This window comes from Takifugu flavidus, chromosome 15 (genome assembly GCF_003711565.1).
Source record: "Takifugu flavidus isolate HTHZ2018 chromosome 15, ASM371156v2, whole genome shotgun sequence".
NCBI classification, from domain to species: Eukaryota; Metazoa; Chordata; class Actinopteri; order Tetraodontiformes; family Tetraodontidae; genus Takifugu; species Takifugu flavidus.
Window position 1 is genome coordinate 5857944 of NC_079534.1, and position 16062 is coordinate 5874005.

At 44.3% G+C, this 16062-nt stretch overlaps 2 protein-coding genes across 2 annotated transcripts; both read right to left on the reverse strand.

Moving 5' to 3' along the window:
* Positions 1-126: 126 nt before the first annotated feature.
* On the reverse strand, positions 127-12156 carry klhl24a (kelch-like family member 24a). The gene is made up of 8 exons (XM_057057785.1): positions 11918-12156; positions 10353-10454; positions 9413-10257; positions 8295-8479; positions 5813-5931; positions 2699-2887; positions 2128-2316; positions 127-2054 (listed from the first exon to the last, which is right to left on the reverse strand). The coding sequence occupies exons 2-8, from the start codon at positions 10425-10427 to the stop codon at positions 1854-1856; spliced, it is 1803 nt and encodes a 600-aa protein (XP_056913765.1). The 5' UTR covers positions 10428-10454; positions 11918-12156; the 3' UTR covers positions 127-1853.
* Positions 12157-13359: 1203 nt separating this feature from the next.
* LOC130539452 (probable G-protein coupled receptor 148) lies at positions 13360-15466 on the reverse strand. Its single transcript, XM_057057794.1, has one exon. The coding sequence runs from the start codon at positions 15156-15158 to the stop codon at positions 14181-14183; it is 978 nt and encodes a 325-aa protein (XP_056913774.1). The 5' UTR covers positions 15159-15466; the 3' UTR covers positions 13360-14180.
* Positions 15467-16062: the final 596 nt, after the last annotated feature.

Below are 16062 nucleotides of genomic sequence, written 5' to 3' on the forward strand. Positions count from 1 at the left end.
AGCTCCACCGAATCTCATTAAATAATGGATAAACTTGGTTTTTAAAACCATTTGTCATGATACTGAAGGGGGAAACTGCATTTAGGAGCGGAATGAATTCATCCTATATGGTTATAGACAAGAGGGTAAAGGGAAGAGAAAGGAAAACTTTATTGATGTTTTTGTACAAAAGTCACCCATCAAGTTTTTTATTTTTACATTACAAAAAAGAGCTTTTGAGGTTAAACTTGGGGTTTTAATGTCACGTCACCCAAACAATAATCAAAACGTATAGAAAACGATAAGATTTGCGTCCCCTCCTGTTCTTATCAAGGCACATATTGCAGCATCCTGCATCCGGTTAAAGCCTCGTCCTCGTCTGGCATCACGATTAAACCGCCTTCCGCTTCTGACTAATTCACTATGGGATGTAAATCATGTCCCATCAATCTAATCTCACCCAACCCTGTATGTAAAGCTCAGCTTTTATTAAAGGCGGAATATCATCCCGCAGCTCACAACGATCACAACGTAGCATATATAGATGTAAAAAAATCAACAAATTATGACAGAATTAATAAAGTTCGTGATGTATAAAAGTTTCTAAATAGATTTTTTTTAAAATTACAATGTGACAAATCTGAGTAAACACAGTGAAATTGACATTCGCACCCACTCACACATTCCCGCCATCCCTCTTTCCCATCAGCCCTTGTTGTTGCTGCCGGGAGTCACCTCGATGTATAGCGGAGACTTTTCGTGACCCTGAGGAGACCATCTGACCCCTGAACATGGTGTTACTACTGTGGCAGATGTAGGTTAGCGGCCAGCAGGGGGCGCCCTGTCGCACCTCAAAACCCATCAACACTTACTGATACAGTAAAAACAAAGAAAAGAAAAGAATCAAGGTCACACACTTCTACATTGAACAGGATTTTGTCAAAGTGCACAAATGGGGCTCTGGTTTACAGAAAAATACAACAATATTTGCTTAAATACACACTGAAAACACGTTATATTCACAGCAACACCTCTGCTCTATCCACACCGGCTCTATTTATAGGCATTTTGTCGACCTGTACCATCACTCTAATGTCACCAGCACGTATACCCCAAAACTCACTCACACACACCTGACACACACACCGCTTATTCAGAGCCCGCTGTCGTTTTTGTTCCACAAATGCCTCTTCAATCCACCCACAACCCCAGCACACCCTAGCTAACACACTGGAGAGCTACTGCATGTAAAATACAACATTTAAGGATACAAAATATAAGTTAAACACCAAAACAAGTCAGTACTGAGTGTAGGAATAATTATAGTTGAGCCAGAGTTGCGGTCAAAGGAACATCGGAGGTGATAAGGGAGGAAACACACACCCAGGAAGTGGAAACAGACAGAGATTTTTTTTTGGGAGGGGGGGTGAGCAATCAGCGAGGATGACAGCTGGGTTAGCTACAGCCTGTGCTCCTTATCTCTTCCTTTAAATAGTCTGCAGGTTTCCTTTATGGCCACTGATACTGTGGCGGAGCAGCTGACTGACTGTTTATGCTACGTTTGTGAGGTCATTTTTAGCATCAAGGCAACGTTTTTTTTCTTTTAAAACAAAAACGCTCCTTTAGAGATGCGCACGGCTTAGCAATCGTATGTCGACTCGGTTAGATGTTGGTTCTTGGGTTTTCTTCGTTCGTCTAATCAGCCTCATCAAAAAAACCCGCGTTGATTTACGACCACTGAACTCAGGTGACAACAAGGGGAGAGAAGCGAGCGCCGCGCCACCAGCAGAACAGAACTTATATGTGTGTCACCTGCAAATGTAGGATTGTTTCTGTGAGGACAGTGTGTGTGTTTCTCCGGTGTGCGTTTGTGGTCAGAGCCTGTGGTATTTATCGGTGTAGCGGTGGATGGTCACGCAACCGTGGTAGGAGATGGGTCGCGGCATGGCCGCTATGCTCATGATGATGCCCGTCGCTGGGTCGTAGCAAAGGATGGTGTCCGTGGCTTCGCCGCTTTCCCCTCGGCCGCCAAGGATGAAGATCTTCCCGTTGCACACCGACATGCCGCAGCTCTCCTGCGAGACGGAGAGCGAGGATTAAACGGGCCCCCCGGAGGCTGACGCCAAGCAGGCCCTCGAGTTCACTCACCAGTTTGCTGAAGGTGTGGACGACGTGTATCCAGTAATCCTGTGAGGGGTCGTAGCAGAAGAGGGACTTGGTGAGACCGCCGCACACGTAGATCAGATTGTTGAGGGACACGGCTGTGATGCAGCGCTTGGCGATGGGGATGTTGGCCCGTAGCAACCACGTGTCTGTCTCTGGGTCGTAGCACTGAACCTGTGACAGACAGTCAGAGCTCAGTTTATTGGTTTGTCTAGACAGACCACACACACACACACACACACACACACACCCTTCTTTGCTGTTTGCCTTCGACCAAGAAAGACCTTTAGGTTGATGTGAGTGACCCTGTTAGCTGACTACAGATCCAAACTCCCCCAAGGAGGAAAACGCAGCATTATTTTAGCCAACATTGATGATCTTGCCACAAATACCAACCAGAACAACCAAAACGTGCGCAGTCACTTTAAATAAAAGAGGTCTTAGAGTGTCCCTCTGAGGTGTAATTACTGAAAACAGGTTACAGGGGACCGGCCTTGGCTGTCATCAGCGTATGCTTAAATCAATGGTGTGAGCAGGAAACACATCTGGTTCCCACCTTGTCTGAACAGGTGTCGTCATCGGGCCCGCCCCCGATCACAAAGAGCTTTCCAGCGCAGCTGGCCACGGCCGGAGAGCTGACCGCCTGCTTCATGGGAGCCACCTCTGTCCAGCGGTTGGAGAAGGAGTCGTAGCACTCAACACTACTGAGGCGGCTCTGGCCGTCGTATCCGCCCACTGCGTACACCTGAGGGCACAAACACACGTGACGCATTCAGTAGCTGGAAAAGCAAATTGCAGGTTAAAAGTTTCCACTGAAGAAAAGATGTGAATAATCAAACAGATTAGCTGGTGGCCGTGAACCGTCTCAACGTTGGCGTTTAAAGAACCGGCATTTCATGTGCGAACAATGACGTATTTCTTAAGAAGCAATATTATCTCTGGCCTTGTTTGCTTTTTCCAGGTAACTACTACCGTCAATCCCTGCATGTCGGCGCAACTTTCTGATCTGAAAGACTTCCAGCGACATGATTTATGTGTTCCCCACAGTTATTATTATACTACTAGCATTACTATGATAAAGTGGCTAATACTGTTATACTACTACAGTTGCTGTTAAGGGAAGAAAACTGAAGAAAAACAATAAAGATAGAAATGAGGAGAGGTTTATCGACAACTTCCTCAAAAACAATTTTGTGGATGCGATCACGTGACAAAAATACACAGAGAGTGGAAGAACAGGTTATGAGCCTAACGCTTCATGATAACTGGGTGGCTCTATGTAACACAAAACAGCTTTGGGCCATTTTCATCAGCCAGAAACGCGGCAAAAACAAGAGAGAGAAAGAAGGAAAAAGATAGAAGCAGTTGGGGCACAACCCGTATTTGCATTCAATAACTGAGCCAACTGTAACCAACCGTCTTTTTTGACCGATTATGGAAACGCTGTTGCTTTTTTTGCATATCGCGTGTTTGCATTTTCAGATGAACGCCTTTAAGAGAATGAGTAATGGGTTAGCACATTAGCCAGAAGGTTTGTTTATTTTCTCCATGATCCCAGGCTTATGCTGGAGATGCTGAGAGAGTTGTAGTATGAAGCCTATCAGGACTGGAACATTCCACATTAGCTTGATAATGGTAGGTTGTTCTCCACATCTACCTGTTGGCAATAGCAACGTCCACGACATGCACGCTAACCCTTTAACGAGTACATTCATTTTACAGCCATGAGCAGCAGTTACACAGTTACAGGAGGACAGAGAGAAGCACAGAAGAGGAGACAAAGAAAGGAAAGAGAATGCCTGGTATGATAGATGGGAACAGCTGTCTCAGCGATCGGCCATAACAGGGAGAGGAAAACAACGGGTGACCTAGTTCTGCCTCTGGAAATAGGAACAGTCGCCACAGAATGTTGGACATTAATGAGTGTAAGATCCAGTTTAAGTAACCTGCTCGGCTTGGATGAGGACATTTGGATTTCTCAACTCAACAGTTCAAAGTGTAATTGTACAAGAACACAACACTCATAAAAACGTGTTTACGTCTCCGGTCAGGTTTGTTTCCTGGTCCGGAACAACGAGGGATGGGAATATAAGTGAGTATAGATGGAGAGGAGAGCGTGGAAACACACACGGACATGTCAGGAAAGAGGGAAACATGAAAGAGGAAGTAAAATTGCAGGTCTCACAGACACAGGAAGGGACACTTCCTTTTCTGCCCCACTGTCGTTTTAAACGGCGACCATATTGCTCCGTTCAGGCCTCACCACACCTTCATCTGTGACTCACTCTGGATTTAATAACTGGCTTCATGTCCTCAGCTTTGGCACCCATCTGATTAGCTCACTGTTGTGGAGAGCGCACGCACATGTGTTTTGTTGCGCTTGCGGCGGGGCAACTAATCGGCCCAAATTTTCCACAAGCTAGCATGGCTTAAAAAAAAAGGGTTTGCACAACTTCTTTAGAAGACACGTTCTTCTCCTGAGTCACAACTCAGCCCAGAGCTGCGTGTATACGAGGCCCGCGTACTCTTGAGCAAACACTCCATCAACACTCGGAACAGGTTGCTATATTGGAGGCTTCCATTAGCTGCTGTCTAGCTGGTCTGAATCCAGTTTGCAGATGGTTAAAAACTGTGTAAATGCTCTGCCATTGAGGAAAGACTTGGTTGAGTTTAGTGAGGACCAGAAACACAACTGCTTCATGAGTTCGGAGTAGAGTTATTTCATGGGATGGAGAACATGGAAGGTCTGGAAGAGCGTGTACTGAAGCGGGTACAATAAAAGCAACATTTACACAAGCTTGAGCTAGTTTCAAGCTCATCGCCAAACACTTCAGGCCCGTGTAAGTGAAGAGAGACCTTGTAACAGGACATGGACGAGGGGATTAGAAATTTGAGATGCTCCCACACAACCATTAAACTTCCACTGAACTGAGGCAAGAATTTCCAACTGACTTCATCCCAGAGGCTTTTAATAGCAGCAGAAGAGGATTGATGATTAATGCTGATGTTCTGAGCCAAACTAGAGTCTGTTCTACGTACAGTTAATGCGCATATATAACATCTTTGTCGTGATAATCCTTATTTGGAACAGAGATCAATATCTTTTTCTTTATTGGAACATCCTGTGTGCATAAAGGATGTCGGCGTCAGTCTCTGTCGAAGCCTGCAGCAACAAATGGATGCGTCACGCACTAATTTTCCACCTCGCCAAGAGGTGTTTGCAGGTTTACTGCTACAGCACACTCATTAGGACTAGGAACTCAGTCAATCATGGCCAACCTGGCTACTTCGGTTAAAATCCCCTTCAGCACGGAAGCAAGAGAATATATGACAGCAGGGTATATAAAGAGTCAGAAATCACGGCACACGTGCCATAGAGCCAGTCCAAGAACCATCAGAAAGTAATCTGATTTTCTATATTTATGTGGTGTTTTAGCATCCCTGTAAAACTACTGATGAGTGATGAATCCTGTGCCAAGAAAGTTTACAAAGAAACCTGGAAATATTTTTTAAAAGATGAGCTCGGTCTTTGGAAATCTCCCAAAATGATTATTGACTCCATACATGCTGTTCTCTGATGCGCCACCTACTGGCAGCAATGTGAGGCGCATGATATACATTCATCATGATTTAATTATGAGGACATCCAACCACTCATTTTCCTCCTCACCTTTCCCAGCAAGACGCACATCTTGTGTCTCCAGCGGCCTTTGTTCAAAGAAGCAACTCTGATCCACAAATTGAGCTGGGAGTTGTACATCCACACGTCCCTGCCGTTGATACGGCCCCCTGAAGAAAGGAACAAAACACAGTTTAACTTTAAGACAACAGAAGGAGGCAGAGGAGGACACATAGACACGTCAGCTTCTCTGGACTTTTGATGTATTTGGTATATATTCCAGCTAGTTTTATCAGCCCACTATGGTATCTAAGATTGATAACAGAAAACTGTGTTTACTAGAACACAAACAAAACTCTGGCGCTTCAAACGTGCACACGCAGACACAGAAACATGCACTCTTGTCTGCATTGTGACTGTGGAGAATAACCTTCATCTCAACAGGCTGGAGTGTGACCCAGACACATTATAAAACAAGCCCTGACACGTGCTCCTAAACCTCCACCACCCCGACCAAGCGCAATCACACGCCGAGCCGCGCACACACACCTGCACACACACACCTGTCTGTTAACTCTCTACAGACTCAGCCCAGTCCTTTGAAAACACAAAAGGGAGCAAAAATTCTATGAGGAATGATTGATAAAGTCATGAAATGTGAATGGATCAGTGTACACAACCCCCCCCCCCCACCTTAACCCAAGTTAGGAGGGAGGGAAAAATAGGTCAAACATATGTCTGCCTGTGGATCCAACAGTGATTACCTGCTGGCTTTTATCCAACAGAAATGCATACCTGATAGCATGTGTATAGCATCGATAGCAACACAAGATATAAGACAGTAAAACAGGGCTTATAAACATCAACAGCGCCTTCACAATCCCACCAGCAGCCATCCAGCATATTAAAAGCACATATTAATGATACAGCCCATTCATGAAAGGAACCTGGCACATTTTGTTGCGGTTGGTTGACAAGCTGGCAGACGAAGTAGACAAGTTGTAATAACAATGTCTTTAAAATAACTCAAAACCTGACTGCTATATAGGTCTGGCTGTTTCAATAGTGCTCTATAGTGGATGAAGTGTCACGGCCTCAGGGTGTTTGTGTGTGTGTGTGTGTGTGTGTGTGCGTGTGTGTTGGACGGTGCTGAATGCAGAAAGAGCCAGACAGTCTGCTGCTCTTCAGGCTTCTAAAGATTTGAAGGAAACACGTTTCACTTCAAAGGCACTGCTGCAGACAAGAAATGTAGTTTGGGGGAAAAGCTCTAGTTGGTGCCATCCTGCTGCTTCATATAGGAAGGACTACTATTAATTACAGTACTTCCAGAGCTCTGGGAGGGCCCGGTTTCAACTGTGTGGCAGCTATAAGGAAGATGTTTACATTTACAAGCATTCTAATGTTTATGGGACGTGCTGCCTTCTAAGAAGACATTGTTGAACGTTGCTGCTAATAAACAGACAGTTCAGAAAAACTTCCAGGCATGTTCACTGGCGGGAGGAAGTCTGGTGACGAAAGGAAACAGGTTTAGAGTGCGAGTACAACTGGGAACTAAAGTGGAAAATAGAGGAGTAAAGATCATATCTCATTCTGCAAATGCTGGTGTTGTGAATGCGTGACACGGGGGAAAGGCGGGCGGTGGGGGGGGGGGGGGGGGGGGGGGTCACCGTTCAAAGCAGGAGGTTGATAGCAGACACGTGAGCACTTGGGACACATCCGAGCTGCTTTTCTTGAGAAGTGTTTCCAGGGTCCCTGCTGCTATTTAAAAAATATAGCCTCAAGTCTTTGCTTCATTCAGCAGATGCCTGTCTCCAGCGTTGTAACACACCTCATAAATCACCTTTAGGCTCGAGGTTTGACTTGGCGCGCTCTCTCGCTCTCAAGGCACATTTCTGGAAGCAGTTTCAAGGCAAAAAAAACTGCAAACGCTCAACCTTAATATGCTGGATCCAACTGCTGCACTGTATCCTTTGTAGCCAATACAAAACAACATTTGATTTTAGAAACATGATGTAATTCTACATAAATCCCACATGTTGGCCATGTTCCCAAACATGTGGCCATTCTGTGAGTATACATCAGAGCTACAGCGCTGGATGGAACACATGCTTACCACAGCCTCATAGTATGGTCTCAAATCAACAATGCAGACTCTAAATAAACAATGCAGATTTCTAAATAAATTCTATTGAGTTTATGAACCCAACCAAAGAAGGTGATGACCCTGATCATTTGCAGCAATGGGGGAAAATCTAAGCGGGCAGTCAAAGGACTTTAGCAGCGCCGGGGCCGGAGAGTCCATCCAGATGTCGCTCTCATACTTTCCTTAAGCCTAAACTGACACTGTAAAAACAACATGAGCAAACAGCCTTTTCCTGCCAGTCCACTGGGAGATTAGATGGCAGAAAAAACATTGGAGGACGCTCACTGCATCTCTCGTCTGAAATTCTTTTCTGGGCTGCATCTGCACAAGGAATTTATAGCTTAAAAAAAATCGTAGTTCGAATGCACATCACTGATAAAACGGTCTTACCTGACACCAGAATGTCGTTGCGCAGGGCGCAGACAGCATACTCTGACTTTGTGAACTCTGGTAATTTGGCCAGCGGCTTCCACTCTCCTGTGACCGGATCGTAGCATTCGGTGTAGGGGAGGTTGAAGCCCCCGACTCTCTCGCAACCCCCGACGACCACGATGACCTCAGAGTAACCGGTCGACCTGTGTGAAAGAAAGCAACTCAAGCTGAAGGAACAGAGTTTTGAAATGTTTCTTACAGAGCCGTTTAAAATGACACCAGTTCCCTTGCATAAATATTCCAGCACGTTTTGGGTAATACGGTCAACGGGGGACTTGAAGAGCTGAAGAAACTATGCTGCTTTGAACTTTCCCCCACATGTTTGCATAGAACGTCTCGCTCAGAGAGGAAATTAAGGTCGTTTAGCCGGCTTGCCCACGTCTGTGTGCTGTTAGACATCATGAGTGCGTCTGGGCGAATGATTGATTAGCTTTCAAAGGCTTCTATGGATATATAAAGGAGCGCCGAGCATCTGTTGTGAGCAGGAGTACATTTGGGCCTCGGGGCAAACAAAACTGACAATGCAGGAACTGGTCTGATTGGCCAGTGATTGGAGCAGATCTGCCTGGATACCGACACCGTACACCTGCTCTACACACAACAGCCTGAATATGTGACAAATGTTCACCAGCAATTTAACCCTGATATGGCAAACACACACTCAAACACTCATGTGGTTTTTCTCCTTGAGAAAAGGCTATATAGATGCACAGCTGGTATGATAACAAGACTCAACTCATTTCAAGACTCTTCTTAGCATCATGTTGTTTTTTTCTTTGTTTCCTTTCAAGTCCTACTAGGCTGCGTATGGGCATGCCCGTCTTCCATTATCATTTCCACTTAAATACGGTGTTACAACAGTTAGTGCCACACGTGTCTATTCAGCACAATAACGTTCCCTGTCTCGCAGTCACGCACAGACTGAACAGCGCTGCAGGCTGTAACCATCTGCAGTACAATGTCAGATAAAACATTGATTACCTGGTCAAAAGTCATGTTTTCACACTCTGGCCGTTGAAAAATTACCACAAGAGTTTCCTTTAGCGTGTAGGTCCTAGACGTTCGAGATGAATTACCTGCGTGGACGGGTTCTGGGTGACATCATCTCATTCCCAAGGACGTGGTAACGCCTCGCCTCGTGGAGAAGCTGGTAGCATTCTGGAGCATTCTGAATGAGCTGGTCTCCTTCCACCGTCTGGACAAAGTAGTTGGGATGCAGGAGAGGCAGGCGCACATGGTGCAGCAGGGCCTTCATCATGGGTCTCCTCTGATCCACGTTGCTGTACACCCAACGCATCACCGCCTCAAACACCACCTCTTCCTTTCCGATGGACAGCTCATCACTGCCAATGTACTCCTCCAGTTCTTCTTTGTGCAGGTCGAGGAACTCCTCGTGCTGGGCCACTTCGGAGAAGTTGGCGAGGGTGTATGTGCGGCAGCGACCTGCGAGCTGTTTCAGGGAATGGGCTTCTGCGAAGCGCTGGATGCCCAGGCAGTTGCACGGGTCCAGCTGGTCCTCCAGGAACTTTGCACAGGCGTCACGAAGTATGTTGATCTGGAATAGGCTGGAGGTCTCAAAGAGGAACTGGACGTTCTCTGTGGTGATCTTAGCTCGTCCGGTATAAACGTAGGTGAGGAAGGAGTCCATAGCCTCCGCCAGGATGCCGTTGATTTCAACCAGCATCTCGCGGCTCTCACGGTGATCATTGCAGAACATGGCCCTGAAATAAGAGGAGCAGGCAGAGAGGACGGCGCGGTGGCAGGGGAACTCACGCCCCTGCACGCTGATCACAACATCGGTGAACAGGCGGCAATCACGGAACTCGTTGAAGACCTGCAGAATGCCCTCTGAGTGCGAAGAACCGGAGCAAAAGTCCAAGATCTCCTGGCTGGCTAAAGTTTTGGAGTCAACCTCAAACACCTTTAGGGGATAAACCACATATTTTTCAGTTTTTGTTATGGTCATTAATTGTGAGAAAAGCAGATGAATGCTGAAAATGCCCAAAGTGACATTACCTTGCGTTTAATTGCCGGTGAGTCTCTTATCGCAGACTCCTCTCTGTTCAACCTCCGGCCCAAAATCAACACCATGGCTGCAGATCAGAATTTTGTGATGACCTTAGAATGGAGAAAAGACATATATTATTCTACACATAAATGAGACCAAAAACAATTGCCATAACATAGGTAAAATGCTTCTGCTTATTATGAACATCATCAAGAATTAGGACTCTGTGGAACAATTTGTCTATTCTTACTTATTATCTATCTCACATTTATTTAATTGTCTTTATTTACAATTGCATGTTCAAAGTAAAATCATCAATCAAACGTCTGTTTTTCTTCATCAACCACCCACAGCTAAGCTTCAGGTCCTTTTTTCTGGTGCTGAAAATATTGCCCCAGGAGATTTAGGATGAACCCTTGAGATCTTGTTGTTACAAAAGTACAATAAATAATTGAAATATATAATAGTTCATCATGGTTACTGAATAAATCCCTGTGGAATTTATTATACCAGTAACTGTGTTCAATTAGTTGCGGTTAGGGGACAGCCATAAATCATTTAGAAGCATCCAAGTACAAATTCAGAACAGGCTGTGCTACCAAACAAAGCGTTTACAGAGCAAAGCTACAAAGACACCGATTTTTTGAGCCTGTGGGAAGTGCTAAGTGTCTTTAGAATAGAAAAGCAAAACTTCCAAGGAATGAAATCTGAGCTCTCTGCAAATCATGACGGCTGGAGAACAGTCGTGCCCTGCAGTGCGATGATCGTGTTAATGGGAAGACTTGGAAAGGTTGGGCAACTTCCAGCTGATGTCAGTCAGGTTTGTTTTGAAAGAAGGGGGAGGGGGCAGGGCAGCTGGAGGCCACCATAATCGATGTGTGATCAACAAGTGCAGAGCAACTGCTGCTAACCTAGATCCATATTCTCTGCCTCTGCCAAAGCCGGAGTCATGAGAGTTTTAAAACATAGTTACAAGATGAATAGCACACAGCTGATGCGTAAAATACTCTTGTTTTTTCCAAAAACAATGCTGAAGATCACGTGTTTACACGAAAACAATCCGCACCGACTGACGTCTGAAGGGATTGTTTTTCAATGCGCGACTACGTTGATTCTAGGTTATTATAAGCGCTTCAGGTCCAACGTGTTATTTTTAAGCAGCAGTGTCTACTTAATTATGAATATCAGACAGGTTTTTCCAGAGATGTGACGCGAACAAGTTTGACTTTGTGACAAAGGCTTAATCGTTAAATGACATAGGGAAATATTAAAATTTTAACTTTTTTTGGGAAACCCAACAGGTAAACTGAAATCGATGGTTTGCCCAAAACAGTTTAAGTGCAAGTCATAAAATGTCTCAAATACCTACCGAGACAACAATACTTTATGCCGCAGTTAGCTAAGTAGCTATTCGCGCACTTCGGTTTAACAAAGGCCACTTAGCCCCGAGCTGACCGTTAGCTTCTGATTTATGAATATTTTAGACCATTGTCAAAAAAGGAAATTACAAAATTTTAGCTGATAATAGGCATATTTTATATATAAAAATTCTAATTAGATGAAAGCCGTTTACCTTATGTAGAGTTTTCCAGGCGAATCTTCCTCTTGAGTTATAAATTATGTAAAACCTAAGAATTTTTTTTATATTTATACTGTAAGTCTTATGCGATATATGTCCCCGACAGGCTATGGAAAACAATGTTGGCTGTTACACAAGAGGCACATTTTGATTTTCAGGTGATGACAAAAACAAAGTGATCTCTCTGGATTACAGTAAACAGAAGCCATATATACTTCTACGCAAATAAAAAAAAGAAAATCCCGCCCACTGGACCTCCTCGGTGATTATTCGTGTGGCATCATGGGTAACGAGTCCAACTGGATACGACGGCCCTCGTTTATTGTCGTCGAAAACCTACATTTCCCATGTGCCGCTAGTTCTACACGTGGCTGTCCTTTGTTTGCAAACAAACTCAACTTTTAATGGAGGAGCCAAAGCTAACAATGAAGACGACAAAGAGACGATGGAAGAAGCGTCGACCAAGGAACACTAAACAAAGGCCACGCTCACGACACAAACAGAAAAGTCAGCCTCAGCCAAAATCACCAAAGGACACCACTGAAAAAATGTTTATAGTCCTGCTGATCTCTTTATGTATTAAGTGACAAAGTACACAGGAGTGCATGTGACTAGGCAAACGACTCAAAGTGATTAATGCAATCCCACGGTGTTTTCAGGTAGAGAAGAGGGCAATAGAGGGGGAAACAAGGGATGTCACAATCCCCCTCTGTGTTGCAAAATATTTCTAAGAGCTCCATGCAGAGTTCTTTGAAAAACCCTGTTCCTAATGTGGACAAGTGGGGGTGTTTTGAGTCATGTTAGCAACCCTGGGCAGAATGGTACAATTTGAACATGTTTGTTTATGACTGCATATGTAGTCTTCAACAATACATTGAAAACACCACCTGCAAGAAAACCTTCAACAAGGAGGATGTTAAAAATATATAGAGCTCATGGCAGTTTGTTAACACCTCCAAGCACATGTGATTAAAAAGGGAATGATGTAATGGGATCAACAGAAAAAACAGCACTTCCAAATAATATCATTAAAGCAGTGTAATTGTGGTGCCAGTAAATTTCACAGGCAATAGCAAAAACAATAAATGTGGTTTTGGATTTTATAGAATAGGTATGAAGTATGTGTGAAGCAGTGCAGCAGCTCACGTATCCCCCTGCTGTTCACCGCAGTTACAGACCGCACACGTGTTAAACATATCAAATAGGCCAAGCATGTTTATCTGAATGAGAGGAACTCCTTTCTTTCTGCTTTTAGACAAAAACAGCAAATAGAGTTGGGTATTTCATATTGAAATACAGCTTTAACATAACAATGGCACATTGAACACTTTATTAAAAACCTGCCCACATTTTTAAAGAAGTGTATGTGCATGTAAGTATATACATGGTTTTTAAAAAGCCATAAAAACAATGCAGTAAAGGTGACACCAAAAATGCAAAAAACAGATTTAATTCTCAAGTTTCATGTGAGTAGATGTGGAAACAAGCCCTCACCACTGGATCAACATCACCTCATCTGGAGCCACACAGCAGTAAAAGAGCCAGCAACTCAATGTAATGCTTTAAATACACATGAGAGCAACAACTGTAGCCATGTTAGAGGCTGTTTAGACAAAGGTGTGTGTGAGAGAGGTGAAGCAAACACCATTAAAACACAGAGAGCAGAACTTGAGCTGTGGCTATAAACCATTAACTCTATGCAAACATATAAACTAAAACAGCCATGAGAAGGGCTCTGAAAAAGGTTTTAATGCTTCTATTCTTATTTTTGTCATGAATGAATCAGCCAGACTGATGCATCAGTCCTATTTCTGAACCGATAGAGTGTAATTCAACACTGGTGTCTGAGGCACTTGTCATCAAGCCAATATAAACTCTCTTTATAAAGCAAACTGTCAAAAATACAAATATGGAGCTGTTGCTTATTATTATATGGCCAATAAATGGTACACAGACTTAAATATCATTAGGAATTAGACCTTAAATGTAAACTTTCTTCATAATTGATCAGAGAATAAAATTCCAGTTTAAAACAGGATATCAGTGAAGTGTGAACAAAATGTGTACAATACAAACATCAAATTGAATAGAAGAGAACAGCCATACACAGTAGCGCCATGGTCATCGATCAGGAATAAAAATACATATTTAGGTAATTTTAAGGGGAAAACTTATGGCAACTTTTGAAAAACACATTTACATATTCTACATCTCTTTAATCATATGAGATATAAATATATACATATATATGGAGTGTTTATGAGACTGTAGCCTGGTTGAGTCTCCAGTGCTGAGGCAGCAGCTGCATCAGAGTGTCAGAGATCTCTCGGTATCTGAGCCCGTACAGGTACGGTGCGAACGCCCTGGGCAGCAGCATGAAAACACACATGTTGACTGTGCTGACCCACACACGAACATCCTGACTTATGTCTGCCCTGTGGAACAGGAAAAGCTCCAGGGTGAAAACAAAGCCAGGGGCGAAGTAGAGCAGGAGCAGAAGCCCGTGAGCTAGCAAGGTGACCCGGGCCCTGGAGAAGCGGTTCTCCCAGATGCCCTGGGTCCTCGTCACCATGTACAGACGAATGTAGCAGTAAAAGATGAGGCCGGTGCAGATGAGGGCACCCACGAAGAAGAAGATGTGGATCCCCACCATGTGGTTGAGCTGAATGAAGCCAAGGGAGATGAGGACCAAACACACCGCCATGTTGTCATGAGACGGGCCCCTCTCGAGCTCCATCAGGACCACAAGGGTGAAGGGGTACACCGCTGCCAGGAACCACACCCCGAACAATATGCGGTGGGTCCGAGCAGGTGGGAGAATGTCGTGATAATGTAGGGGCCAGCGGACTGCCGCGTAGGTGTCCACGACCATGAGGGTGACGGTGAGGATGGCACAGCAGTAAGAGGTGACAGTGAGAGCCGTGACCAACTCACACAGCAGCCACGAGATCTGAGCGGTGACAGTGTTGCAGATGAGGGTGACCAGGTTCAGGATGAGGAAGAGCATGTCTGCAGCCAGGGTGTTGGCCACCAGCAGGTAGCGCGTCTCCTGACGCAACGCGCGGGTCAGGAAAATGCATATGAGGAGAACAGGGTTGGCCACCAGTGTGGCCAGAGTGACCACCGTTGACGGGATGAAGAAATATTCCAGGTGCCACCGGCGAAGGCTCTCCACCCAATCCTGCGTGAGGTTTCCAATTAATACTGACGAAGTCATGCTAACAGATGGATCCATTTGTTGGAACAAATTGTGATCAGTTTCCTCCAGTAGCGTTCTGTTAACAATACACAATATTAAGATCGAAATGTAACCAAAGCAACATGATCAACGATGAAAGAGGATCAAAATATTTCGAATATATTTCTTTTTTATATGGCTGCCATAAATAAAAGGGAGTGTGCAGCTGGACTGTTACAGATAATGTTGATAATGAAGAAGCCGGAAGACCCGCCAAGTTCTTCTTACACTAGTTTGTAGTTCAGTGGTGGATTTTAAGTACAACAAATGTAAATTTAATCAGAATTATGATACATAAAAAATATAGATTTTATGTGCATAACACCAGTTCCAAATCAATGCAGAATTTATGGATATTCTTTTGATTAGTCAACAACAAAAAGGACAAATGTAGGTTAAACCCCTGAGGCAGACAAAAGACAAAATCGTTTTCTTTGATTTTAAGTTATTGACAAAAGACAATCTTCCTACCTGCTTGTCAGAAAAGAAAATCCACTCTGAGCTGCAAATCCATCAGGCTTCTATAAATCAATGGCTTCAACTCCACTCTCTCGGCGGCTTATCTGATGTACTTTGTTGACTCTTACCAATAATAAATGGATGAAGAACGCTGAAGCCACTGAGCCGTCACACGGTAACAGGATGGACAATTGCAATCTGTTTTCAACAGAAGATGGTCGCCATTAAATGGCTTTTCTGAAAAAAGTGTCCCCCCCCTCACCTAGTCCAAAATTCACATGCATATCGTCGACTTCCTTCAGGCAGACCTGATGCTGATGTCACCACAAACGCCTGTGATGTAACCGTGAACAAAAATGGAAAAGTAAACTTTACACATGAAGGCTCTCCAGCCACTTTCCATCATTTCCGCGGCTCAAAATTAGAACAAAACAAGTTTACA

Excerpts from the sequence above, each read along its gene's own strand:
- klhl24a (XM_057057785.1), bottom strand. The coding sequence starts at position 10,427 with ATGGTGTTGATTTTGGGCCGGAGGTTGAACAGAGAGGAGTCTGCGATA. Across the intron at positions 2,888-5,812 it reads TGTGCGTCTTGCTGGGAAAG|GTGTACGCAGTGGGCGGATA; the intron begins GTGAGGAGGAAA and ends TTGTGCCCTCAG. Across the intron at positions 2,317-2,698 it reads ACGACACCTGTTCAGACAAG|GTTCAGTGCTACGACCCAGA; the intron begins GTGGGAACCAGA and ends TGTCTGTCACAG.
- LOC130539452 (XM_057057794.1), bottom strand. The coding sequence starts at position 15,158 with ATGGATCCATCTGTTAGCATGACTTCGTCAGTATTAATTGGAAACCTC.